This window comes from Macaca thibetana, chromosome 2, assembly GCF_024542745.1.
Source record: "Macaca thibetana thibetana isolate TM-01 chromosome 2, ASM2454274v1, whole genome shotgun sequence".
NCBI classification, from domain to species: Eukaryota; Metazoa; Chordata; class Mammalia; order Primates; family Cercopithecidae; genus Macaca; species Macaca thibetana.
In genome coordinates this window covers 151,403,403-151,431,065 of record NC_065579.1, presented here as the reverse complement: position 1 = coordinate 151,431,065, position 27,663 = coordinate 151,403,403, and the positions used below count along the sequence as shown (strand labels likewise).

Here is a 27,663-nt window from a genome sequence, read left to right as displayed (position 1 = left end):
TGGATGCTGTGAATAATGCTGCAATGAACATGGGTGTGCAAATACCTCTCTGGGATCCTGCTTCTAATTCTTCTCGATTTCTGTTTGTCCATTTTTGCACTTACCCCAAGTAGCAGAAGTATCTTGTTTTGATGGCAACATAAAAACAGCTGCTGGCTCCTCTAGGGAGTGTGGGAAAATCCATACATCTTTCATGAAAGATGATCGAGAGGAGCCATCTCAGTGGTGTGGCCAAAGCCCCATTAAGGGAGACCTGAGGTCCTGAAACTGCATCATGATCTTTGTGGATCAAATTAAGTGGTGATTAGCTCAAAGTCAACTTAAAAAGTTTAAGTGGCAGCACCTGGGCATGGCGATGGCCCTGCTCGCCAGCTGCAAGATGGGGCTGCAGAAAGCCAATGCTTTCTCTTTTGACCTCATTCTGGGGTGACACTGAGGTCCTGCTTGCTTCTCACTAATGAATTTTTAGTAACTTGCCTGGAGACATTTGGTCTTGGGGCACACATACATCACTCCAGGGAAGTTTCGCTTCACATTATTGGGACCTCAATAGATACCATATTTTGAGATTATTTAGCCTGGAGAAAAGAATTAATTACCCACAGTATTTTCTCTGCCTGCACCCGCATACACTTAGAAATCTGCTCAGCTCAACTTCCCAAATTCTGTGCTGTGGAAGGTAAATAGCTCAGCCCCAAATCAGATCACAAGTTATCCTGGCCAGACCCACTGAAGCAGAAGAGGACTTGGTGCCAGTCTTGGTGCATCTCGTGGGCCATTCTCAGCCAATGCTGCATCCACTGCCAAACTCAGTATTCTTCCAGGCCCCCTCCCACACTGCCACAGAGCTTGTCCCTGTCACGCACAGCCAGATACGTTCATCTTTGCTTTTGTTCCAGATCACTTTGTTCAGCACTTGAAACTAATTATGATATGTGAGTTTCTTGGGCACGGGAGTCGTGTTCATGTCTGTTTTCTTTAGCACATAGCACAGGGCCAAGCTCACATTAGATACCCGGTATTTGCCAATGAATGAATAGGCTTGTGGCTCATCACTCCTGATGGGTATGTTTTATTTTAAACTCTATATTAAGAGTGATGGTTCTCTCTTTTAAAGGAATTCAGAGCATTTGTTATTAAGGCCAGAAGCATAGTGAGAAGGACATTTGTGGGACAGGTTATAAGGTTAACTGCAAAGATCACTCGTGTTCAGAATACCAGCTTCCAGCAGGGCATGGTGGCTCACGCCTGTAATCCCAGTGCTTTGGGAGGCCAAGGCAGGAGGATCACTTGAGGCAATACCAGCCTGGGCAGCACAGTGAGACCCCATGTCTACAAAAAATTTTAAAAATTAGCTGGGTGCAATGGCATACACCTGTAGTCAATGCTAGCTACTTGGGAGGCTGAGGTAGGAGGATCTCTTGAGCCCAGGAGTTTAAGGCTGCAGTGAGCTATGACTGTGCCATGCTCTGCACAACAGAGTGAGATCCTGTCCCTAAAAAAAAGAAAAAATGAATTTCAGCTTCTCCTGCCTGGCCCAGGTCTAGAAATATAAAAGTTACCCATTCCAATTCCCTCAACATTACAGAAAAGTCGGGGGCGTTGTCTACAAAGCTGGGCAAGTCAAGTTGTGACCAGGTGTTGGCTGCCTTGGCCTAAGACATCTGCGTTGTGTAAACTCATTTCTTTGTATATTTTCTTGCTTGGGTTTGTTTTGTTTTATTTTCCCTTTCATTTCCTAGAAAAGCATCTTCTGGAAAGTTCTAGCCCTTTCCCAGCTACATAAAGGGGGAAGGGCCCTGGCCACTGCAGGCATCACCCATGTAGGAGGCCCATAGAGGCTAGGGCTTACTCTGCAGGGGCAGCTCACCAGAAACTGGGGACCGGGCTAGAGGGGTTGAGTGACCACAGGTGTCAATTGCTTTTTGTCTTCACACACAGAGAAGAGGTGGGACTGATAAATGGGCTGCTGTTCCCCAGAAATCAAAGCTCACCTCCTCCTCGCTGCTGAAACACAGCTGGATTAGGTCCTTCTGTCTCCTCTTCATCTCTGTCATCTTTGAGCCTTTTTGGCTGGCTCTGTCTCTGGCAAGGGTCAAAAATCTTCCTCCTCTACAGATTTCTTGGGAGGTGTTCAACCTGATGATATCATTAGGAAGGAAGGCATGCCGGGTCACGGATGCACAGCCTTTGCCATTTCCAAACTTAGGGCTGCCTCTTTTTTTGCTGTCATTGACGTCTGGTGACTCGTCGTGTCTGTCCCATCTACTCCTGCTAATTGACATCCTCATTAGCAGCCACGCTGCCCCCTATCTCAGAGCAACCGTTAGAATGAGCCCTGTCTCCATCTGCCTCTTCCCAGCCTTGCCAGTTATTGACATCTGCACTGAGCCTTTGAGCTTTGCCAGTCTTTGGTGGACCTCGGCCATGTCTGGGTATAAACACCATGAAATAGAACCGTCATGACGACAGATTTGTACAGACCAGGCTCTAGTGCTGGTTCTTGCTAACCAGCTGGGAGATCTTGGTCCAAGTTCCTTAGCCTTAGAGCCTCCATTTTTCCATCTGTAAAATGGAGATGATAATGCCAACCCTGCCCACCTCACTGGGTTGTGGTGAGGAACAAATGGGCTGTGCGGAAGAAGCCCTGAACCCCACAGAGCACTCACAGACAAAGATGACTGATCCCCTCTCTTCCCGACAGCTGCCCTGCACCATGTTGCTCCCACCGGCTAGATGGGGGTGCTCCCAAGGTTCCGCTTTCCTGTTAACACATTGGAGCAAGGGTTTATCTTATTACGGTTTGCCCTCCAATGACCGCATCTCTGTCCATAGCTTCAACAAAACATAACTCTGTGGAGCCCGAGTCCTTCCCCTAAGTGCCAGTGTCACATGTCAGATGGCTTGCTTCACATCTCCGTCTGGATTTTTTCACTTGTGTCTCAAATGCATGTCTGAAAATTCAGTATCTTTCCATCTGGCAGACTGTGAACTTTGCATTAAGACCTTTCCCCAGGGGCCAGGATCTTTCCCCACCCCCCACCCCAACATCTCTTTACTGAGGCATCATCAGGCATCTTCCTCATGCGCCCTTCATCCTCTCCCTGCCCACCAGTCCTGTCCACGCTCTAGTGGGCCATGCTAACTGGTTGCCAAAGGCTGCTGACTTGTCTCCCGACCACAGCATTCCTTCATAGCTCATCCTTTCTGCTTCGAGAGATGCAACTGGGTTGCGGATTGCTTTCTTACTTAGAAACCCTCGGGAGGTCTCCATCACTTCCTGAATACAGTCCTGATTTCTCAGGCATTTCAAGCCTTTCCCAAAGTGATCCTGGCCAACTCATTCAGCCTTTTCTCTCATGTCTTCTCCTTTCTGTGTATCCTGCCTTCCAGTTAGAAGGAAATGTGCTCCATTTCTTGGGCCACATCTTTCTTTGCCTTGCCTCCGGTTCCCCATCCCAGGATGTCTGTTGAAATCTTACTCTCCTCTGAGTGCAAGCTCACATACAGCCTACGCTGAGAAGCTGCCGTGATGATTCCTGGCAGCAGAGCTGAACACACAGAAGAGCATGTCACGCCAGCTGAGTGGCCCCAAGCATGCAGATGGCGGTGGGGAGGGGGGAGGCTGTGTTCTTATCTTCTCCATAGGCCGAGACCAGGTGTTTCGCCTCGTTTGACTTCACAGATTCTCACTCCAGAGAGTGTTTGTATGTAGTTGTTCAAAAACCTTTGTCTCGTTAACTAATAGATGCCCCCAAAGTGGCACAAAAGTGCTACAGAAACTTGGAGAATTAAGAGCTCACCCCAAGCAAAGGTGGTTTGAAAAGGCTGCCTAGAGAGGTGAGGTTTGATTTGCCTTAAGGGATGGGTGAGTCTGGGGGTCTCCAGGAGGTGAGGGATGGGCAGCCTCAGCAAGGGGACTGGAAGGCACCAAGTGGGGACCAGGAGAGAACAGCGAGTGTTCCAGAAATGTGGGCAGAATAGAGCACCTCCTAGTCCTAGTAACAAAAATAGCTAATACATTTTGAGTGTTATTGATACTTCCCTTGTATTATCTCATTGAATCTTCTCAACAACCACATGAGGCGGCTGCAGATGAGGAAAGTGAGACACAGAGACAACTGTGACTCGGTGAAGGAAATGCACGACCACATGGGGAATCAGGACTCAAACCCAGGCATCCCGAGCCCATGCTTCCAGCCACTGCACCATGTTGCTGCTGCACTCAGCAAGATGTCTGAGAAGGCAGACGGCCCAACTTCCTTCCTGTGCAGAAATCTCTGACTGTCTTGTTCTGGGAGAATAAAAAATCTAGACCCTAACAGGTGTACAATGAAGAGTTTTGTAAGAAAGAAAGATTCAAAAATGAAATAGGTAACATATGGGCATTGAATATGGAGCTGGATTTTCGCCTGTATTCAATGAAATTGGAAGGTTTTGTGCAGGGAAGTGATGTAATGAGCGAGGAGGACATGTAAGATTAATCTGTGGTGAATGTACACTGACACTGGGGAGATCAATTAGGCAGAAAAAAAAGGACTTTTAAAGTAGACAAATATTACTGGAACAGGCCACTGGAGCAGTCTGGGAAATGAGCAGAATGACTTTTATAGAACGTTCCAGGGCTTCAGGTAAATTTGAATTCAAATTTATTCTCCCTGTATTATTTGCTGCATCCTAAAATGGGTTAGCAAAAAAAAGAAAATCAGTGATTTAGTGAGCATTTATTGCGTCCTTGCTGTATGTGAGGCCTTGTGCTAGGGACTTAAAACAATTGGAAAGATATCCAGGTGCCCCTAGGAATGGAGAGGCCAGAGGCACAGCGGCTCCCATCACCAGGAAGACTTGGTAGGAAGATGACAGTTACTCAGCTCCAGTTTTGTGCTAAAACCTCTCATCTCATTTAGTTCTCTAAAGAGCCCTGTGATGTTCACATCTTCCAGCAAGGGGCCTCAGTGAGGGTGAGTGACTTGCCCAAGGTCACATGACTCATAGGTGGAAACTGTCTTTGCAATCAAGTTTATTGTCCACTGAAACTACTATTTATTTTTCTCTCTGTGTGTGTCCTTGTATATTATTCAGTGAAGTCCAGCTTCCTGGGTTTCTTCTCTCTGCTTCTGTAACTGCTGCTGGCTTTTTTTTAACTTACTTTTCCCTCGCTTCTATGCCACTCTGCTTTGTGGAACATCCTTTGTGTGTCTGGCCATTCTAGCTACGTTCTCTGGAGAGAACAGATTCAAAGTCCTGCCTGGGCATGCTGGCTCATGCCTGTAATTCCGGTGCTTTGGGAGGTTGAAGAGGGAGGATCGCTTGAGCCCAGGAGTTGGAAGCCAGCCTGGGCAACACAGCAAGACCTCATCTCTACCAAAAAGAAAAAAATTATTAGCCGGATATAGTGGCACACGCCTGTGGTCCCAGCTACTCAGGAGGCTGACGGGGGAGGATTGCTTGAGCCCAGGAGTTAGAGGGTGCAGTGAACTATGATCATGCCACTGCAGAGGGAGTTTTAGGGGATTCTTTTTTTTTTTTTTTTTTTTTGAGACGGAGTCTTGCTCTGTCGCCCAGGCTGGAGTGCAGTGGCCGGATCTCGGCTCACTGCAAGCTCCGCCTCCCGGGTTCACGCCATTCTCCTGCCTCAGCCTCCCGAGTAGCTGGGACTACAGGCGCCCGCCACCTCGCCCGGCTAGTTTTTTTTTTTTGTATTTTTTAGTAGAGACGGGGTTTCACCGTGTTAGCCAGGATGGTCTTGATCTCCTGACCTCGTGATCCGCCTGTCTCGGCCTCCCAAAGTGCTGGGATTACAGGCTTGAGCCACCGCGCCCGGCCCAGTTTTAGGGGATTCTTTATTTGAGTCAGTCTTAGTATTTAGCTACATCATCAGTTACCCAGCTACTAAAATACTCTTTCTGATTCAGGGATAGTGGACATGTGGACCCCTGGAGCCAGAATATGTTCAGAATTCTGAGATGATGATCCAGCCAGGCTGTGGGTAATGGTCACCAACAGGAGGAAACATTGGGGAGACACAGCTCGGCCTAGAGGGAGGAGAGTTAGGCAGGTGCCTCGTTTCTCATGTTGTGTTATGAGAACCACACAGCCTCCCTGGCCACAGATAAGCTGTGAGTTTTGAAAACATCACACTCAAGCCTAGGTGGGCAAACCGTGAGGTATCGAGGAAGGTGTCTAAGGATGTTGTGCAGAGCTGAACTGGTGTATGAAAGCCACTTATTTCCATTGCTTAGGAAAGAGTACAACCCTAGTTGACATGAGCAGAGAAATAGGCGTTAACACATCCTTGACTGTGGCCCCTCTCTGAGAGCAGTGTGAAGTTGATGGCAAGGCCAGGCTTCTTCTGCAACCCTCAGAACATTTGTTTTGCTCTGGGGTGGTTCTTCCTGCAGGGAGGCAGAGGGAGCAGGCATGCAGAGTGTAGCACTCGGCCCAGCTGCCTGGCTTCTCCAGTGCCAGGTCATGATTCCTGGCTGGCTTCGCTGGCCTTGTTTCTCCGCAGCCCTGATGCACATCAGTCTGTGGGGCTTTGTCCCACATGTCTTTCTGGTGGGACAGCAGCTGGACAGATGGCGTGTGGACTAGAGGGTGTCTGTAGGGCACAGGTTCCACACGGCTGTTCTCCGCTTCCTCCCAGGTGCTGGCCGGGATGAATGTCTACTCCTCTGAATTTGAAAACATCAAGGAGGAGTACAGCGTGCGCGGCTTCCCCACCATCTGCTATTTTGAGTACGTCCCCCACTTTCCTTCTAAAGCTCACCTCCCTTCCTGGTGATTGACCATAATCTCAGGGTGGCATTTGCATCCCTGACTGAGCCCACGTTGTTTCTCCACGTTTCACAGGAAAGGACGGTTCTTGTTCCAGTATGACAACTATGGGTCCACGGCCGAGGACATCCTGGAGTGGCTGAAGAAGTAAGTGGGGGGTGTGTGTGTGTCAGGGGGCGTGGACCCAGAGGGTGGGGCACCTGCTGGGCCTGAGGGTCGCAGGGCTCTGGCTGGGGATTGGGGGAGAGAATAAGGAAGGGAATTGTGGTACTGCTTGCATAGCTGTCTCTGGCTTGAGTCTAGGTCACTGTGGGGATTGTGGGAATTTAGGTTGCAGGAGCCATGAGGATTTGGTGTGATTTTGGCCTGTGATGATCAGACCTGCCTCGGTGTTGGGTGTGGAGTCTGTCTCCCCTACCTCCCTTCTCCACGGGTTGGAATTGGGGAGGGGCTGTCTAAGCCTATCAGCTCTTCTGGAATAGTCAGGGCCTTTCTGAAATCTTCCCACATTTCACATCAAGTTTCTCCTCAACACGTCTATCTGGTGGATAGAGGTATTTCTCACCTAGGCTACCAGGTTTGAGAGAGGTTCCACTGCAGGTCTCTCTGAAAATAGAATTGTCAGTTGAACACTTATTTCAAACACAGCACTGTCTTAGGTGCTGTGAAGGTACTAAGAAATATTCTAATGCCTTAGGCTTGCTGAGTGCTTTACTGTTCAACCCCCACAGGCATTGCTTCATAGCAACCTGTGATCCCTGTTTTATAACGTGGTTAGATCCTTGTAATGCCAAACCCCACCACACTGTTGGCCCCTGCCTCCTTACCAGGAGCCCCCACTGTGCTAGGCCTGCTGCTTTGTCCTGCCAAATCACCCCATTCCCACTTCTCACCAGCACTTCCACAACAGGCTCACGATGTCCCCTTCTGGAAGCCTCCCCAGGCCACCCTCGCTGAGCACGCACCCGGCTCAGGCTGCGCTCTGTGTGTCACGAGTTTGGCACTTACCAGCCACTGCTGCTTCATGGGTATTTGTGCATATGTGTTGGAATAATAACAGCCAATGTCTTTTGGGCTCTCCTTTGTGGCTGACACTGTTCTAAGCTCTTTAGAATGATAATGGATTATCATTTTAATCCTCACAACAGCACTTTAAGGAAGATGTTACCGTTCTCTTCATTTTATGAATGAGGTTCCTGAGGCACAGTGAGGGGGTGGTGCTGCCGGTAAGCAGTGGCAGGGTCCTGATGGATCCCTGCAGCCCCTACAGTCCAACTCAGCCTCCTCAAGTTCTGCTCAGACCCCCTCTCCTCAGCTGCCAGCACAGTGGATATTTATTGACATCGTTACCTTAGGGACATAGTGTGCAAACCCCAGGGTTAAAGAATTAGTTATCCAAAGATATGGAGGTTGAAAATGTGTATTTTCAAAATGGGAAAGAAGGGTGGGTTTTGTACCAGGAAAAAAAAAATGCACATGAAACTAACTGTTAGATTTCTAAAGGTGGAGAATCTCCATCTTCTGTTCTGCCTACTCCCGGGAGATAAGACACAAGTGCTAGCACATGTTTGCATCATGTCTTTTATTTCTTGGAAGCATTCTCACATCTCTGTCCCCATCGGCCACCTCATTTCCAGCCCCTGCCTGGGAAGGCTGCTGCCCATTATCATGTGTTCATTGTCTTAACCTGGGCCTTTGCTTTCCTGTTTTACTTTTTCATTTGATAATAAGCGTGTCCTCTCCTCCAGCCAGACACATCTCATTCTGCTTTGGGAGAAGGTCTCAACAAATAGCAATCTCATTTGTCACCAGAGCATAAAATCTGTCTGCTTCCCTTCCCTTCTCTAACGTTTTCTGATTTCAAAACACCCTCATATCTTTTTTGGAAGGATAAGGTTTGTGTGTTTTTTTTAAGTGTTCAGAATTGCTTGCTAACCCTAGACAAAGGGAGCACATCAATGGCATTTCTGAACTAGGTTGTTATCTCCCCGTTGGAGCCTCCCACCCCATCCTCTCACTCCTCTCCTCTCGGTGTACCCCATCCCGGCTCCCCCACCCACATTGCTCTGGCTGGCCTGCACCCCACAGCTGCCTCCAGATTCTGGTCCTGGGCACCCCATCCCCACTTCCTACTTCCCCCCATCCCCCGCCGTGGGAGAGAAGGAGCTCTTGTTAACGGCCTTATCCTCTGCAAGAGCTAGCAATGTCATTCTGCTACCAGCTGGCTTAATTTTTAAAAATCTTTTCTGATTTTAGAGATACTCAACTAAGATAGGCTTATTATAGAAAAACCTAAAAGTGTGGTTAAACAAAAAGTCCTCCCCCACCCTATTACCCAAAGATAGCATATTGTTATTTCCCCTGCACAGATCCAGCTCCGCATGTGGGTTTTCCCGGTCCCATGTGGATTAAGCCTTTTCCAGTTTCCCCTCGGATCCTGGTGGGCAATTGTGACCTCATCTTTCCTGCTTTCTCCGTTGGCCCTTAGCTGCTCAGGGCTTCTGTGCAGCCAAGTATACAAAGATGAGGGTGAAGCCAGCCTAGCTAATTCTCCAGATGGCTCTCCAATGCCTAGGAGAGAAGACCCAGGTCCCACCCTTCAATGTGTGACGCTGGTGGTTGGACCAGGGAAGGGTGGCACCAGGTGAGGCAGGGCAGGGAGTCAACCCTGGCGTCTGAGTGTATGAGGGCTCTGGAGTAGATACGTTGATCGTGGCGCTGGTGTCTTTTGTGTTCCTAATGGCCACATATCTCATTGGCCCCTTGAAGCTGTCACATGCTGAGTTGGGCTAGCAGACAGGGGGAGGGGTGCATAAGCAGTGATCCATTTTAGGCAGGGCCATTTTGGCCTGTGTAGCTTTATACCAACCAGAAGTGAACTGAATTAACAAACACCAAGTTTTCTGGACTCATAATGTGTAGAGTTGCGTCTTCTCATCTATGGCACGTGCATCTCGCTTAGATGAGGGTCTGACTGTGTGACCCTCCCAGTCCTAGAGAGCCTGGGACAATTGCTGTCTCCAAACTGCGGAGCTCATAAAATCAGTCACATTAAGGGAGATCGTAAGGGAACATACAAGTCATCAAATCTGCCCCAGCAATTCTCCTTTCAACGTTTGCATTTCCTCACTCCCACTGGACTCATTCTGAGGTTCCCCATTCATGCTTGAATGACTCTTATTATTTAGGTGATAAATTATATCTAGGAGCATTGGGGTAGTACTTTATAAAGTTACAAAGCATCTCACATCCATTCTCAGCTTAGCTGAGCCTGAGAGCTAGGTAAAGAAAGGACCACAATGCACTGTCTTGTCACTGTTTTAAGCTGTTTGATTGTGGCTAGTGGAGGAAACAGGACTCAAGCCAGGTCTTCTGACTCCCAGTTTGGCCTTCTTTCCCTCTCCCCTGCTGTAGACAGAACACTCTTATTTACACCAAACCGAAGTTTCTTTCTCTGGAGCTTCCACTCGTTAGTGTTGATTCTCCTCTTCAGGGCCCTAGAAAACAAATCTGAATTTCTTTTCTTAATGCAATTTGGAATATTTGACGATAGCCACTGTGTTCTTTTATGTCCTCTCTCGAAATTAAACACTTCCGGTTCCTTAAGCCGTTTTTCCCCGAATGAGAGAAATGAGCATTCCCTCATTCAAGGAATCTCCTATTCAACAAGCATGTATTGAGTGTCTGCTGTGTATTGGGTGCAGGAGTTAGTAAAGAGGTGAGGGAGAGCCCAGTCTTCAAGGAGCTCACGGCCTGGGGTAGGCAGGGAGTGAAAAGCATCATTTAGTATTTTGGGTTCAGACTCCCACTCAGTTCGTCTCTTCCCAGTACATCCTCTTACCACGGTGCCCAGTTCTCCAGTCCTCTCCCGAAAAGAAACTTCCAGTCGTCTCCTGGGTGGGAGAGGGGGGCGCCCTAGGATCTGAGGATCTGACCACTCCTGTGACCGCTAAACCTCCTGTTCTCAGCTGTAGGCTGTAGCTCTGCTTCAAGGAGTGGGCCTCCGGGCCCTTCAGAGCCTTGTCTTCTGTGTGGGTGTTGTTCTTGGGCCCCTACTCTGCTTTTTCTGCCCAGAAAGTTTTTTGTTTTTTGTTTTAAACTCCTGAACTGTTATTTTAGCAGTTTTAGAGTGTATTCGCCTCTGTGGTTAACTAGAAGTTCCTCTGGTTGTTTCCTTACGGTGCCTGTACTCCTGCAAAGCCATGGCTTCTCCATCCTATATTTGTGCACTTGCTGGACTTTTTAAAAATTTAGTTTTTGAGTCGATTACATTCACATAATTCAATTTTTTTTTTTTTTTTTTTTTGAGATAAGGTATTGCTCTGTCACCCAGGCCGGAGTGCAGAGGGTGCCATCATAGCTCACTGCAGCTTTGAACTCCTGGACTCAAGCGATCCTCCCGCCTCAGCCTCCTGAGTAGCTGGGACTACAGGCATAGGCCACCATGCCCGGCTAATTTTTTTATTTCATATTTTTGTGGAGATGGAGTCTCACTCTGTTGCGCAGGCTGGCAAAATTTTAAGATGCTTAAAAAGAATACATTCAGAAGTCTCCCTTTCACTTCTTTCCTCCTTCTTATCCTCCCCCCCATACCCTAGAGTTTACAACTTAGACCAGTTTCTTTCATGTTCTTAAGAGTGTTGCTTTATGTAGATATTAGCAAATGTGAATAAGTATATTTTATCTCCCCCCTTTTAATGCAAAAGTTAGCAAATTCTAGACTGTTCCTTCCATCTCCAGCAGTTTGTCCACATCAGTGCGTACAGAACATCATTCTTTGTAGTGCTCAGCCCTCCCTCGTGTAGATGGACAGCAGTTTACCTAAGCCATCCTTCCAGTCTCCGCTATGACAAATAACCTGCAGTGAATGCCTTCAGATGCACATAATTGTGCACGTGTGCAGGTGTATTGTAAAGATAAGAAGTGGAATTGGTAGTGTTTTGAGGGGTCAGTAGTTTGAGCCCAAGTATAGGAACCTAGATTGCATGATGTTTGTCTAGGACCATTGTCTGGCTGGTGACTCATTCTGAAGCTTGAATTTGCCACCAGTCCTATCTGACATTGGATATGCATGGGCTGAGATTGATTTGCCCTCTCCCTGCCTCCTTCCATTTCTTGGGACCCGGGAGGCCGTGGCAGCCAGTGGGGCCCAGTCAGAAGGGCCAGAGAGGGCTTCTGAAGGCGACATCATACCCGGGCTTCTGCGGAGGGAAGCGAGTGGCAGATTTCCATTGTGTCAGCCACTTCGCTCCCTCTGGATTATCCAGCCCTGGCTGCTGGAACTTTAAAATGTTTCCTCCTGTAGGCTCTCAAAGGCGGGACACAATGGTTGTCTTTTCACATTTGTCATCCTCGAGGGTTTTTTCAAAGCTGCAATTTGAAAAAACTGGCAAGGGTAGTCGTGGCAATAAAGCAGCAGAGAGACTGTGTCACCACCAGCCGCCTTGTCCTGAACTTTGGAGCAACGGAGGGTCCCTGCAAGCCTCCCTCCTCCTAGCAGATGATGACATAGGACTGGCACACAGTCACGCTGCGGAAACGGGCTCCAGAAAGGTCAGGCGGCTGCCTAAGGTTTTGCAGCTGATGAGTAGTAGAGTTGATTTGGCTTCTGGGAGAACTAAGTAAGTTGGTTGTTGGCCTCTGGGAAGGATTAGTGATGTAGCGTCCACACTCTCATAGTTAGGATACCCCCAGCCTTGCTTCCCTCACTGCGACCTTCCCTGCACCCCTATGTGGCAGCTTCCGCTTGCATGGCCTAAATCTGAACTTTCTCAGATACCTGGCCTCTCTCTCTCCTCCTCACCCCCTCCTCTCTGTATCCTCTTCCTCCCCTCCACTGCCCAGGGGGCAGTTTTAAACACAACAGTGAGCTTTTCCAAAGGTCACCATTCACTGTTGCTATTTATTCTTTCCAGTTTGCTCAAAGTTTGAAATAGGTTGAGAAAGCTAACAAGCCCCCAGATTCCCAGGAGGAAGTGAGATTTCTTAGGCTATCTAGAGAGCTGTAGCCAGAAGCCACTGTTTATAACAGGATATCAGCTAAGTACCTGTCTGGGGCTTTGTGGGGAAGGTGGAGGTGGGCAGGGCAGCACCACTCACCCCATGACACCTCCATGAGGGCAGTTTCTGGTTTGTTAAAGGCTGAGCCCCTGGAGTGGGCCATCCCGAGCCTGTGGGGAGCTTCGTGTCCAGGGGGCTGGAATGAGAAGGGCTGCCCAGGCCCCAAGGCCTGCTCTGAGCTCTGCCTGTTTTTGGTCTTCCAGTCCGCAGCCGCCACAGCCCCAGGTCCCTGAGACTCCCTGGGCAGATGAGGGCGGCTCCGTTTATCACCTGACCGATGAAGACTTTGACCAGTTTGTGAAGGAACACTCCTCTGTCCTCGTCATGTTCCACGCCCCATGTGAGTGGAACTTTGCTCCTCCCCCTCCACACCCTCCCCTCTCTCAGAGTAGGATGAGCGTGGCGCTTTGCAATGTGAACCCAAGAAGCACTTATTTGTTGGATGCCAGGACTCGTGCTAAGCTGGGGGATGCAGTGGTGACGGGCAAGGTCCCCACCCTCATAGTGCACATGGCCTACCCCCCATTGCCATAGAAACAGCACAGAAGTCCTGACTGGGCTGCATTTGTCACTTAGCTAGAGTTCAGTGAGGCTCCCCACCACCCCTAGCTCTGAGCATCTTCCTCCCAGTCAGCATGAATTGGAGAAATTAGGCTGGAAGCACCCTGAGATGTTACCTAGAACAGACTGGGCCTGGAAATAAAATTAGGGCTGGTGCCTCATCTGGGGGCTCATGCCTATAATCCCAGCACTTTGGGAGATCGAGGCAGGAGGATTGTTTAAGGCCAGGAGTTCAAGACCAGCCTGGGCAACATAGCAAGACCCCATCTCTACAAGCAATAAAAAATTAGCCAGGCATGGTGATGCACACAGGAGGGCCTGTGCTTGCCCGGGAGCTGAGAAGGCATGGGGAGGCCAGACTAGAGCTGCAGATCACGTAGCATCTAGAATGCCTTCTGTCTGCTTCACCTGGTTGCAGTTTCAGCCTGAAATGACCACAGTGAATCAAGGAAGTAAAATGCTGTAAATGCTATCAAACGTGCTTGCGATAAGGGCTGGAAGGCCTGTGGCTCAGGAGTTTTCTGGGCCAGTGTCCTCCCTACTCCCATGGAGTGTGGAAAATTGACCATCGGTGGTTTCCAAGAGGGACAGGGCTGCCCCTGGGAAGGCAAACAAGGCCACGTGAGAGCCAGGGGATGGCAGGCACAGACACAGAGTGTTGTGAGTAAGAGATTGCGGAGGAAAAGCAAGAGGTCAGTGCCTCACGGAGCAGGGCTGAAATCGCGAGGTCACGGTGCCTGAGGACGGTTAGTCCATACAGGCATATTCTGTGAGGAGGAAATGTTATTACTCCTCTTAAACATAGGATCCTCATGCCAACAATTGTGTGTCACCTGACGGCGGTAACAAATTGTCTTCCTGAAGGGTCATCTTTCATTTTACCCAGAGTGCCAAAAGTGAGTACGATTAGCCCCATTTTACAGATGAGACCATCACACAGAGAAATGACATAGACCGCCCACGGCTCCATGAGTCCTGAGCTGCTTCAGGCCTCAAGAGCCTTAGGATCCAGGAAGAACAGGGTCAGAGCCTGAGCCCTGGTCTCCTGGCCGCCTCCCCTTCCCCCACAGTAGCTGTGGGTTTGGCTAGCCTGGGAATTGTTCACAAACGTACTCTTACCATGGATTTTCCGAACTCTTTCTTTCTTGCAAGTGCTAAATTCTTAAGGGAATCCAAAGGAAAGGTTTCCTATAGCTCTTCTTCTGAGTTCCTAGAAAAGAGACCAAAACAAGCCCCCAAAACTAAGTTTCAAAAACCCTCCAGTCTTGTGGGCCTCTCCTGATGAAGCGCAGTGATGGGGCCTTAGGGGTGTCTGCCTCAGGTCTGCTAGGGCCTTGGTGAGGGCATCCCCGAGGGTAAAGGTACCCGAAGAAGTGCCCACCATGAGGCCAGCCAGGCAGCACTGCAGTTCTCTTCCTAGCTATAAAATACACTCCCTGGCCAGCCTCAGAGCTGCTGCTGGAAGCAGGTCTTTCAGGAAGTTATGTTGAACCTAGAGCCGAAATCACCCTGCTTGCACCCCGTCCCAGCCATGACGGCAGATACCGGCTGGCTGTTTTCAGTTCTTCCTTGGGAACCTCCAGCGTCTTCACTGCCATGTGTCTGTCCTTCCAGTTACAGTCAGGAGAGGCCACCAGTCCCCTGGCCATTCATGGTTCTGTGCGTGTGAGTTTATTTCTGCTGGGCTGGCAGAGTGAGAGGGATCAGGGCAAAAGCACGTGGTTAGCTTCCTGATGTGCCGCCCGTTAATGTTCCCATTAGATGGTAATAGCTCTGGAATAATTCTCTTTCTACACACTCTTTCATTAGGAGCATGGTCTTTAGCCTATGAAGGGATGGAATATACATGCTTTTCAGGGAGTTCAGAGCTCAGGACAGGTGAACTGAGAGCAGAGAGCTCGTAGCTGCCTGGCTTTGTACCTCGTGCCAGAGTGCTTCTGAGAACCCCCAGTGATCAAGAAACCACTTTTGCAGTGTTTGAGGGACCTGGAGTAAAGGACAAATGCCAAGAGGCCAGAGACCAGCAGTGTCATCCCAGGTTTCCTAAGTGCAGAAAGGGTGAATTCCAGAAATCACAGTGTTCCAGGTGTCAGTCCCAGGCCAAATACGTAGTGATTTGGAGACAGACCATTTTAGAGACTCACAGAAACAAATTGGGATCCATCTAACATAGCAGACCACAGCTTCTACTCCAGATGGCTGAATGCACTGCTTGGTTTGTTTCTTGGTACAGGATTGCTGAGCCTGATGAATTAGCATGTCTTTCTTTTATCAAGACATTTGACAAAATGAGTGGCTCTTTTCCTGAGTGTGATGGGGAGAATCAGACAGGATGGAGCTACCCTGAGGGGAAGCATCCCCTGAATATATTGGGACTGTGAATCTGGCCTGAGTCTGTCTAGAGGGTATGTACTTGTTTTTAATTAGCAACTTTGTTAACAATATAAAAAGGCATACTTTCACATTTGGCAGGGTTAGCCTTGGGAAAAAGCTAACCAGCTGAAATATCAGGCCATGCATTGACATTTTGAAGCACCCCAACAAACCAAAATAGTGGGGTTCAAACTAAAAAGCCGAATTTATTTTTTATGACTCTATGCTAATTATAAAAGTAATGCATGTACATTTTGTCAAGGGATAATATAGGAAAGTATGGAGAAGAAAATTAAAATGCTTCCTGATACTGATTCCCAGAGAAGACCATGGTCTTTCTCTGCAGTGTTGTTTGTTTGTTTGTTTTCTTTTCTTTCTTTCCTTTTTTGACATAGGGTCTCACCCTGTCACTCAGGCTGGAGTGCAATGGCACAAACACAGCACACTGCAGCCTCAACCTCCTGGGCCCAGGTGATCCTCCCGCCTCAGCCTCCTGTGTAGTTGGGACTACAGGTGTGCACCACCACACCTGGCGAATTTTTAAATTTTTTGTAGAGATGGGATCTCACTTTGTTGCCCAGGCTGGTCTGCACTGTTGCTTCTATGTCCATAGTAAGTACCCAGTCAATGTTAGTTTCTTTCCCGTATCCTGCTTAGAAAGGCCAGGAAGGGAAAGGGCCTTCAGCTTCCTCCTGATCTGTGCTGCCCCAAGGCGGTGCTCTCTGTCACCTGTGGGTTCCAGAGGCAAGTCACTTGCTTCTCTGCCTGGAACTGATGGGATACTTGTGAGGCCGCCCTGCTGGGCTCTTGGTAGGAAAGGCACACGGCACCCCTCCCTGTTCTGTGTTACCCATCACCATGAGTGATGACCGACCTGGAGATGCCATGGGCCCTGCTCCTTTACCCTCTTGCCAGCACTCCCGCCACTCACTTCCCACCTCAGCCTCCCCCGTCTCCCCATTGTCTTCCTTTCCTTTGTCTCCCAGCAACAGCCCATTAGAAACCCTCCACAGACACTTCAGTGGCCTCTCCAACTGATGCCTAAGTTGTCACTATATACATGAGCCCGAGGCAGCCACAGTGCTAGGCCCTTCATATGGGTGATCTCCATCCTGCCGCAGGCCACACTGTCCCCCAGGAGCTGGGCTGGGCCTCCTGGGCAGGACAGGCTGAGTGTGAGCAGAGGGCTCTGAGAGCGGCGTTTGTAGCACTGCCAGTGACAGAGCCTGGGCCCAAAGCCAGGAGCAGCCTCTCTTGCTAGCACTTGGCTTCCCCTTTGTAGCGAGGCTTCATGCCTGACCTCCCTCTGGTCCTCACGGTGGGGCCTCACATGTACCCCCAGGCCCAGTTTTCTCACCCTGCAGGCAACAGAGATGCTCTCTGCAAAGGGTGTGTCAGCAGGACACTGGCTGCTGCCACCCGTGGCACCTTTTGTTTTTCTGCAGCGTTCTGTATGAGAGAAGTCAGAGTGTGTGTGGCCATACTCATCGCTCATCGCCGCTTGTCACTGTTTTTTTCCCTCTCTAGTAACTCCAGGCCTGCATTAGCAGGGGAAGGACAGGCTGCTGTGGGACCACCTGAGTAGACATCATTTATGTGGGGATGTTCAGGGGAGCAAAGCGGGCATCCCAGAGAGGGGTGTTCCTGAGGAGCAGCTCGTCTCTGCTAGGCCCGTGGACACCCATGCAGGTGCTGGGGATCCTGAGCACCCCCGCCCTTCCTCTCCCCTTTGCTGCAGGGCCTGTGGGGGGCCACGTGGCTCTACGCTTGCCCACCCCCTGACTCATCAACCCATTTTCCTTGGCAGCAGGTCTAAGATGGGGTGTTTTCTTTGCCATAACTCGCCTCCAGCAAGTGTCTGCACTGCCTTCCAGGAGCCGGGCTGTTTCTGGCAGCAGGTCCCTATCAGACTCAAGATTTTCTGCTGCCATCTTTTTTTTTTTTTTCCTCAAGCTTTTAACTTTATTTTTGTCTTATTCTCAAAGCAATATATAACCTCTGTAGAAAACCTAGAAGGTACAGTGAAATGTAAATGATCAAGGAAAGAAACTACCTATAATCCCATTATCCAGAGGAAACCACTTTTTTTTTTTACACTTTTTGGCATCATTCTTGCTATTGTCTTTCATTTATTTTTTCCCCTTGTTTTTAACTTTTATTTTTAAAATGAATATACCATAAAATTGACCTTGTTTTTTAATCACATGTATAGATTTGTGTAACTATCATGCCACTAAGTGCCTTCATGCTGTCATTTTACTTTATTCATTCATTCATTTATTTCTCTTTTTTTTTCTTTTATTTTTTTAGAGATGGAGTCTCACTATGTTGCTCAGGCTGGCCTCAAACTCTTGGGCTTAAGTGATCCTTCCACTTCAGCCTCCTGAGTAGCTGGGACTACAGGCACAGGCTACCACATCTGGCTAATTATTCGATTTCTTTTTGTAGAGATGGAGTCTCCTTGTGTTGCTCAGGCTGGTCTTGAACTCCTGGGCTCAAGTGATTCTCCTGCCTCGGCCTCCAAAGCAGTTGGGATTACAGGTGTGAGCCACTGCACTTGGCCACTTGTATTTTCTAATTACACAAATAATTTAAGAATAATATTAACAGTATTCTTGTTATCAGCAGTGCAAGGTTCAAGGGATACATAAGAGTACAGTGTAGACAGTGAAAATCCCTCACTTCCCATGCCGTGCCCCTTCTCAGGGCTGGTCACCACTCACAGTGGAGGATGGATCCTTCCTTCTCCTTCTGCAGTGCTTCTACCTAAACAACAGGGGTTGGGTTTTTTTGTTTTTGTTTTTAACATAAATAGCACTACTTTCTATCCATTTTTCTGTGACTTGCTTTTTTTAAATTGTCAGTAGGTCTCGAAGATATTTTCACGTAAATGTAGATATTGGCACCTAAATCTACCTCAATCTTTTTAACCATTGAATAGTATTTTATAATTTGGATATGCCAGAAATTTTAAACCATTCCACTATTGATAGGTATTGTATTTATCTCCAGTTTTTCACTATTCAAACAACATAGTGAGCATTGGTAAGCATATATAATTGGGAACATGTATAAATATTTGTGATTAATTCCTAAAAGTGAATTTCCCTGGCCCTGGGGTAAGTAAGCTTGAGCTTTGATAGATGCTACCAAATTGCCCTACAGAAAGGTTTTCCCAACCCCAGCATGTGACAGAGCCTTTGTCCTCGCAGCCATGGATACTATCTGCCTTTTATATTTCTGCTAAGCTGGGCAAAAGAGCAACTTGTCTGCAGCTATCTGACCTCTCGGGAAGCTGGATATCTTTTCATGTGATAATCAGCTTTTCATGTTTCTTCCATGGACCACCTATTCATACGCTTTGCCCATTTTTCTGCTAGGTCTTTTTATTTATTTGTCTTTTTATTCTTGACCTAGAACTCTACAGTTATAGATATTAATCTTTATCTGTTTTCTGTTTTCCATGTTCCGATAGTCTATTTCTTGCTCTAACTTTGTTTATGGTACCTTTCATTGTACAAAGCTTTACATCCTTTTTAGCTAAATAATGGCTATTATATTTATTGGTCACTGATCACACTTACTATGGATCAGGCGTTGTTCTAGTACTTTCCATATTTTAACTCATTTAGTCTTCATTAAAAAATTCTGTGAATTTGATGTCATGATTAATTATTCTCATTTTATAAGTAAGGAAGGAGAGACACCAAGAGGTCAAGAAACATTCCGAAGGTCGCATAGCCAAAAAGTGCAGCCAGGATGAAATCCCAGGCTGTCCCAGACGCCACAGCCTAATCACTGAGCCATTCTGCAAGTCTGCCTTCTCCCATCCTGACCTCTGGGGTTTGTGGGTTGTTTAGGAAATTCTCCCTTAGGATATAAAAATAGTGCCCTATATTTTGTTACAATGTTTGTATTTTTCCATTTCTTTCTTTAATTCATCTCTATTTTTCATTTGTTTGTTGTGCCAGGTGGGAGGAAGGGATCTGATTTTCTTTCTTTCTTTTTCTTTCTTTTTTTTTTTCAGACAGGGTCTCACTCTGGTCACCCAGGCTGGAATGCAGTGGCATGATCGATCATAGCTCACTGCAATTTCAGACTCCTGGGTTCAAGTGATCCTCCTGCCTCAGCCTCCTAAGTAGCTAGGACTACAGGCACACACTACCATGCCTGGCTAATGTTTTAAATTTTTATAGCTGTGGAATTTCACTATGTTGCCCAAGCTGGTCTCAAACTCCTGGCCTCAAGCAATCTTCCTGCCTTGACCTCCCAAAGTTCTAGGATTATAAGCATGAGCCACTGCATCTGGCCCTAATTTTATTTATTTAAGTCTTTCATATGCATCTTTTTCCTTTACATTTTCCCCTTGACATTATCTTGTAGGCATTTTCATACGTTACTAAAAATGTTTTTTTAACATGCTTTTTGTGGCCACATAATATTCCACTGTATAATATAATGACACTGTAAATTAGTTAACTAGCATCATAATATTGAAAGTTTGAGTTGTTGACCATATTTCCCATTATAAATCATGCTGCAAAGAACATTTTAATGCATAAATATTTGTCTACATGTCAGATTATTTCCTTAGGATAGAAACCTGGAAGTAAAATTTTAAAAGCTTGTTTATCCACATTTTGCACTAACATAAAGGAAAAAACAAACTCTTTGCATAAAAGGAAGGGCCATGTGATGAATAGAGGCGTCTGTGAGTGTGTGAGTCTTCCCCAAGATGCCTGTAACCGTCAAGGAGTCCACTTTGGTGCTTATGCATTTGGAAGCCTTAAAAGAGCTCTGAGGTCTCTGTAGGCCCCTCCGTGTCCGTATTTCTGCTGCATTTGTAGGAAACCCTCCCTCCCTGGCATGCCCCAAGCCAGATTCCAAGCAAGGCAGGAAGCAGGCTCTTCTAGAGGCCCAAGTACTACCCCCAGTACCCTGGCTACCAGGGAGCTTTACAGATTAATCTAGTCCCCTGGGAAATTCTGGTTCCAGCATCCAGGAAAGCCCTATAGCTGGTCTGTAATAAAATCATAAGAATAATTGAATTTAATGAAATCCAGAGGAATCCGAGGGCTTGGGGTCGACAGGAGGCCAACATTCCCACAGCCAGAAAAGAGCATGATCAAGGAGTTGATGTGCGGACCTCTATGCCAGATCATGGAAATCAGAGTAAGTGCACTTACACAGATGATAAAAGCCCAACAAGGAAGTTTAGCAATAAAACTTAATGGCCCCTCAAATCACAGTCAGGACACAGAATGCAGTGGGCCAGAGTCCCGCTCCCCACGTGTAACCCTCCTCCTCCAGCTGTCCCACAGCCAGAGACATCATGAAGGCCAGGCCCAGGGGGCTGGTGCTCAGGTCACGGCCAGCTCTATCCATCACCCACGGCTCCCCAAGACAGGAGGGTGTCAGGGAGGGAGGTGTTTGCTCAGCCAGACCTTTCTCCTCCTGTGGGCCTGGCCAGGTTCCCCATCTTAAACTCTGTTTGCAGAAGTTTATTGCTTAGCCTTAGTGTCTTATTCATGGTCAGAGGGAATTGATGCTAGAATTGAAAACCATAACGATATCAAGAGAATTCTAGGGTATGTATGGGAAACTTTAGAACAGCATCCTTAGATATTAGAGATTTTGGGAGACATTTTTCTCCTAGTGAGGTGCAGAGGAGGCACAAAGATGGTAGTGGTAAGGGGAGGGGAGGGGGCATGCACAGTAAATTGCTTGGTTGCCAGTTCTGCTCATTCGAGGTGTTTAGTCATATTAACGACTATTTGAGTGCAAGCCATGACCCTTGCCCATAAAGAATTTAGTCCTGCCAAACCTTGTGTGCACAGGTGTAAACCTAGCAACCTAACAAGTCATGAGGCTAATTCATTCAGGAAGTGTGTGGAGCAGCGTGGGCAGTATCAGGAATACAGTGGCCAACTAGACAAGACAGCTGAGCCCCTGCCTGCACATACGGAGCCTCCATTCCAGTTGAGGGGATGGGCAGGGAACAAGTGAGCAGATTACTCCAGCTGCTTTGAGTACAATTAAGAAAACAAAACAGGTTATTGGGAGAAAGCATGATAGCGTGAGGCGCCTTTGGGATGGGTGGTCAGGGAGGGTCTCCTAGAAGGTGAAATTTGAGTGGAAGCCTGAGTGGCTGATGTAAAGGGTGAGCCGCACATGGGAAAGAACATGTTGCAGGGCCCTGGGGTAGAAATGAGCTTGGTGTGATTGCAGAAGAGAAGGAGAGCCAGAGGCTGCAGTAGGAGTGACCTGAGTTGAGGTTGAAGGTAGGCAGGACTTAGACTGTGTGGGGTCTGTAGCCATAGTAAGTTTGGATTTGAATCTACCTGTGATAGGAAGCCACTGGGAAGTTTTAAGCAAAGGGATTTGATATGATTGATGTTTTGAAAATATACCCCAGCTGCCCTTAAATAACAGAAGACAGCAGTATCACAGTCACAAAGCAACACAAAATTAAATGCCATAGAAATACCTGAATAAGAAGTATTTTGTAATTAGAAGAGAAACAGATCATTTGATGGGGCTACAGTGAACTGGGAAGACTCAAAGCAGGGGCCAGAACCAAGGCAGGATTGTGAGGGGTTGTCCAGGGTGGATGCTGCCTGTGGAGAGGTCCTATCCATCAGGACAGGGGCTGGGAGGAAGAGGGGGCAGGTGGTGATGGCCCTGGGGGATTTGTTACTTCATCTTCCAGAGCCACAATTTCTGGCACTGTAAAACGGACCTACTGAGCTGGGTCACATGTCTGGTGGGGCTGTAGCAATACAGTGTGGAAGCCCAGCACAGATTGCGAGTGCTTTCCTTATAGAGGTAGGGAATTCTGGGAGCTGAGGCCGAAGTCCAGGAGACAGCCACGTGTGTGAGCTGCAGAAACTGGTTTCCTGGTATCGACCTCAGCTGGCTTCGCATGTCTGTGGCAGACGTTGCAAGGTGGTCACGGCTCCTCTTCCCAGTGAGCCAGTTCTCAGACTCAGCCTCTGTCTCAGGCCCACTGCTGATGGAAGCTGGCAGGTGGAATGAAACCCACTTGCCACCCTAGCAGGGCAGTGGCGTCAAAGGCCTGGAGCCTGATAAAGGGATGAAGTAAACCTCCCTACCAGCACAGAGTGAATTCTCATCTTCAGGAGTCCTGCCACATCAGCTGGGTCACTTTCGAAAGAAACAGTGATTCGCAGTGAATGGCAACGGCTGGCTTTTCTTTGTCTTCCCTGCCCCGACTCCTGCTGCAGTCCCACTGTCCACCTTGACCGTGGGCCCTGCCAGCAGCTGGCCTGACAGCACCATCCATATCATGGAGGGTATGGGGAGAGTGGTCAAGGGAGCCTCTCTTCCCTACCTCTCCCAACTCCCACGGAGGCCACCCAGGGCCTCACACCTGTATTTCCTGAGGCCTCCCTGTGTGTCCTCCACTATGTGCTGCTGGGCCGAGTCAGTCTGTCTCAGGGCAGTGGACCTTTGAGGACTTTGCAGGGACCACTCACGTCTCTCCAGAGCAGGTTGAACTCACTCACAGCCGCAGGCGAGTCTCTGAGCTTCCTTCTCCTGCAGTTCGTTCATGCAGGGTGAGCCCCTCGCTCTGCCCCAGTCGGAGAAGGTCAGCCTGAGAGCAGGAGAGTGGGGGGCTCACCTTGGACAGGTACAGGGAGCAGCAGCCTGGGGGTGCCCCAGGGGCAGGGAGATCCCTTTAAGAACTGTAGAATTTTTTCATCCTGACCATGGCCCCAAAGGATGGTTTACTCCACTCTATTTTAGTGAGAAGCAAAAAAATAATTTTTAATCTTAATATACCTCATATTAAGTCAGTAGTCCATGTTCTTCCGCTTCCCCTCCCATTGGAAAGTGATTGGCTTGGAGTCTGGTGGCCTCCTTTGTCCTGGCTCCTAACCCCAGTTCTGAGGATCCTGCTGGAATTATACATACATGTGGAGTATCTGTATCAGTGTGGGGAAGGAGAAGAGAGGCTTTTGTGACAGTCTCAAGAATGTGACTGCCGGGGAGGCTCAGACTCCTGCCCCAGCTCTCCCTGGTCCCTCTTGAAGTTCTTCTTCCTCTCACTGCTGAGGTGGGGGCCACTGCCTAGAGGGAGGGGCCTGCCTACTGTGCCCCACTGGATCACGGGCTGCATGTGTCCCATTGGGAGCAGGCTCAGGGAAATACAAATAGCACTGCATGCTTTTGTTTCAGGTGCATCCTATTAAATGGGCTTTTGTGGTTGCCTCTGGGAATCTGCATGTAATCGGTGTGTAAACTTGTTTCTGTGGGGAAAACAGCCAACTTAACAAAACAACCCTTTTGTAACTGGATTATTTAGGCGACACATGGCTTGTGATGATGCTAATGTTCATTTCTGGAAAGTGATATTCTTGTCATTCAAAATAATGATGATCTTGATGCCTCTACAGCTCATGATAGGGGGGATCCCAAGTGGGGTCTAGTCAGACCATAAACTCCCAACGTTGTCTAACCCTGTGTGCAGTTTTCTGGAAGAAGGGTTTACCACTTTGATCATGATCTCCATAATGTCTGACTGCAGGGGACATTAAGAACATCTGCTGTGGAGAACCAGGCCAGGAACAGCCAAGCTGCCCTGCCCAGCCCAGGGGCAGCCTCTAGGTGGCTGAGCTCAGCAGTCCCAGAGGAGCCCTTAGGAGCACTTTTGGGGTTGTGTGCCTTGCTCAGCCCTGGCAGCGGAGTTCTGCACTGCTGAATTGGGCATGGGGACATCCTTGTTTCTCTGAGGCTGGCCCTGCCCTCCTGACTGGGACCTCTGTCCTCTGTCTCTAACTTGCCCCCATGTGTCCTTTCATCTGCCACCTCCAGGAGGTCTTCTCAAGCCCCTGGTCACCCCAGGAGTTGTCTACTAATTATTTAATTAGGTCTCTGCATTGCTGACCAGTAAATATTTATCATATATCTATTAAATGATGATCCTTTTGCTTCATGGGGAGGTAGAAGGTAAAAAAAACCTCAAGTCCCACCTTTAGAGTCACCATCTGGGGCCAGGCACGGTGGCTCACACCTGTAATCCCAGCACTTTGGGAGGCCGAGGCAGGTGGATCATGAGGTCAGGAGATCGAGACCATCCTGGCTAACACAGTGAAACCCCGTCTCTACTAAAAATACAAAAAACTAGCCGGGTGTTATGGCGGGCGCCTGTAGTCCCAGCTACTCGGGAGGCTGAGGCGGGAAAATTGCTTGAACCCAGGAGGCAGAGGTTGCAGTGAGCTGAGATCGCGCCACTGTACTCCAGCCTGGGCGACAGAGCGAGTCTCCATCTCAAAAAAAAACAAACAAACAAACAAACAAAAAAAAACGAGAGTCACTGTCTGGTACCTAGAGCCCAGCGTGATGAGTGTGTAGTGTGGGTACAATATGTAACAGGGCTAAAAGCAGCTGCCAGCTCCCCCAGGGCTGCCAGGGCAGCTGAGGAGTGCTCTTCCTCTGGTTCATCCCTTGAAGACATCATGTGTGCCACTATATTCCCCTCTGGACCAAAGACCATGGTCCTGTCTGTCATTATGCTGGAAGATTCTAAGGGCTAATGCCTTTTCTACCCTTTCTTCTGCATCATAGCCCAACAGGAGTAGGGAGCTTCCTAGATAATGGCAGCAGAGATGCCTGTATACCCAGCAGTTCCTCCTCTTCTTGCAGTGGAGCCTCCCAGTTGAGGGTTAGCAGTGTCTCTCTTCTTGGATCCACCTGGGAAGAACAGACATGTTGGTGTGGCTCAGAACTGTAGTCACTCCCTTGGCTGCATTCCATGAGGGTCAGTGCCCTTGACCAAGTCATGTCTCCAGTGCTCTGTCCAGAGGAGGAGCTTGACAACACTGCCTGGGAGCTCGAGGATCGGTTTGGTTTTCTGTTATCAGTTAAGTGGGGAGTAGCACTCCAGGGTCCCTTGTCCCTGAGAGGGACAGGGTGAGGATGAGCCGAGGAAGCCAGGTACAGGCAGGAGTGGAGTGGAGAGATTAAGCATGAGACAGGTTCATGTCTCACCTGGAGCTGAGTTCTGCAGAAATGGCCTTGGAGGAGGAGACAGGAGCTTTCATTCCTGCCGTGTGCTCAGCTGGAGGCAGGAAAGCCAATTCCATAGCTCAGTGGGAGGTCTCCTCTGATTATACTGTTTGACTTTCTGTCTTCCTTTCTTCTTGTCTTTCCTTTTCCTAACAATCAGTGGTAGAATTACAGTGTTCTCAGCTCCCACACAGTAGCACACCCCTGAGAAGGTTGAGTCACGACCTGTCATCCACTGATCCTGGTTAATGCATGATCCCTGCACAGCCGGGCTCACCTTCTGAGCAGCCTCCAGCCTAAGCCAGTCTGCAGACCCCTCACCTCCCAGTCCCTCCAGCATCGGAGGCCAGAAAGTACTCTTTCTATTAAAATAAAAACGATGTACAAATGTCGAGGTCTGTCATCTACACGAAGTGCTTAATTACTTTTTAATGCATGAAATTTTATGATTTGTGACATCTTACTGTGTTCATGTGGCTGTAAGAAAAGGACGGAGCAGTTTCTATCCCAAGAAAATCCTATCATGTCATGTGGGGACAATTGAGATGTAATTATGTCCCATACTCATGCTTCTGTGAATTTTTATGCCCAGCTCAGGGCCTCAGGCCTCAGAGGCCTCTTTATGTAGTTGTTTTATTTTTGTGTCTGGAGTACCTTCCCAATACCCCAACCCATTTCTGGTGGATTAAGCAAAATATTTCTTTTCTTTGAGCTGGTGCTGCTGCTGCTTTTCTCCCAGGTCCCCCCAGTGTCTGGGCATGGGGCTGAGCTGCCTTACAGAGGCGGCGCAGGGGAGCATCCCGAGGGCCTTCTGTCCAGAGAAGATGATGATGATGATCACGGCATAGTGCCACAGCCTCCACGCTGCCTGCAGCTGGGGCCTGTCACCAGATTGGTTGGGTTTTCAACCCAGCTCTGTGACCCACGGCTGTGTATGTAGCCCTGGGCAGTCACCTGCCCTCTTGGTGCCTCAATTGTCTAATCCATAGAATGGAGATAATGTCAGTTTCTACTCTGTGGGGCGGTTTGAGGCTGTAAAGCACTGGTCAGTACCTGGCACACCAGGGCTACATACACGTTGCCCGTATTCTTTATGTAGTTGTTTTATTTTTGTGTCTGGAGTACCTTCCCAATACCCCAACCCATTTCTGGTGGATTAAGCAAAATATTTCTTTTCTTTGAGCTGGTGCTGCTGCTGCTTTTCTCCCAGGTCCCCCCAGTGTCTGGGAATGGGGCTGAGCTGCCTTCCAGAGGCAGCGCAGGGGAGCATCCCGAGGGCCCCTGTGCCATAAGAATGGTTTTTCTTGATCTCTCCCCACAGGGTGTGGCCACTGTAAGAAAATGAAGCCAGAGTTTGAGAAGGCAGCAGAAGCCCTCCATGGAGAAGCAGATGTAAGCTTCCTTTCCTTCCCCTCAGCGTTCTCTTTGAAAGAATCATTGACAGGTGGAATCATTATGACTTTGCCCTACAAGCCCTGCTGCAGCTCCCCTGGTCCCTGGAGGCCAGCAGTACCTCTGTGTGCCCAAGTAGAATGCCTTAGACAGATGGGATCCTAGAGGAGGGCAGAAGGACTATTGGGCCATGTTCCCATGCCTGTCCGGGTGACCTCTACCTGCTCCCTCTCTTCTCTGGGACCCTGGCTAATGGGAACAGGTGCCAATCTACTCAACATGGCTGGTGGGGCAGATTCAAAAGCCTCATCTCAGCTCCTAAATGAGAAATGGCCATGCCAGTGTTCAATTGTTCCCTGGGATATAGGAGCCCATCGGGCTAGCCACCCCAGTTAAATTCCGGCAGGTCCAGGATGGGCTGTGGGGGCAGCATCTGGGCTCCTGTGTTCCACCAGCACCGCATCTGAGGCT

The 27,663-nt window shown here is 48.6% G+C and overlaps 1 protein-coding gene across 1 annotated transcript in view; it reads left to right on the top strand.

Annotated features, from left to right (window-relative positions):
* The window catches only part of PDIA5 (protein disulfide isomerase family A member 5), a 93,838-nt gene that overhangs the window by 51,336 nt on the left and 14,839 nt on the right, over positions 1-27,663 (top strand). Inside the window, exons 9-12 of the mRNA XM_050781847.1 lie at positions 6,647-6,738; positions 6,853-6,924; positions 13,041-13,177; positions 27,122-27,192. Of these exons, the coding sequence (XP_050637804.1) occupies positions 6,647-6,738; positions 6,853-6,924; positions 13,041-13,177; positions 27,122-27,192 (372 nt within the window). The remainder of the gene's footprint in view (positions 1-6,646; positions 6,739-6,852; positions 6,925-13,040; positions 13,178-27,121; positions 27,193-27,663) is intronic.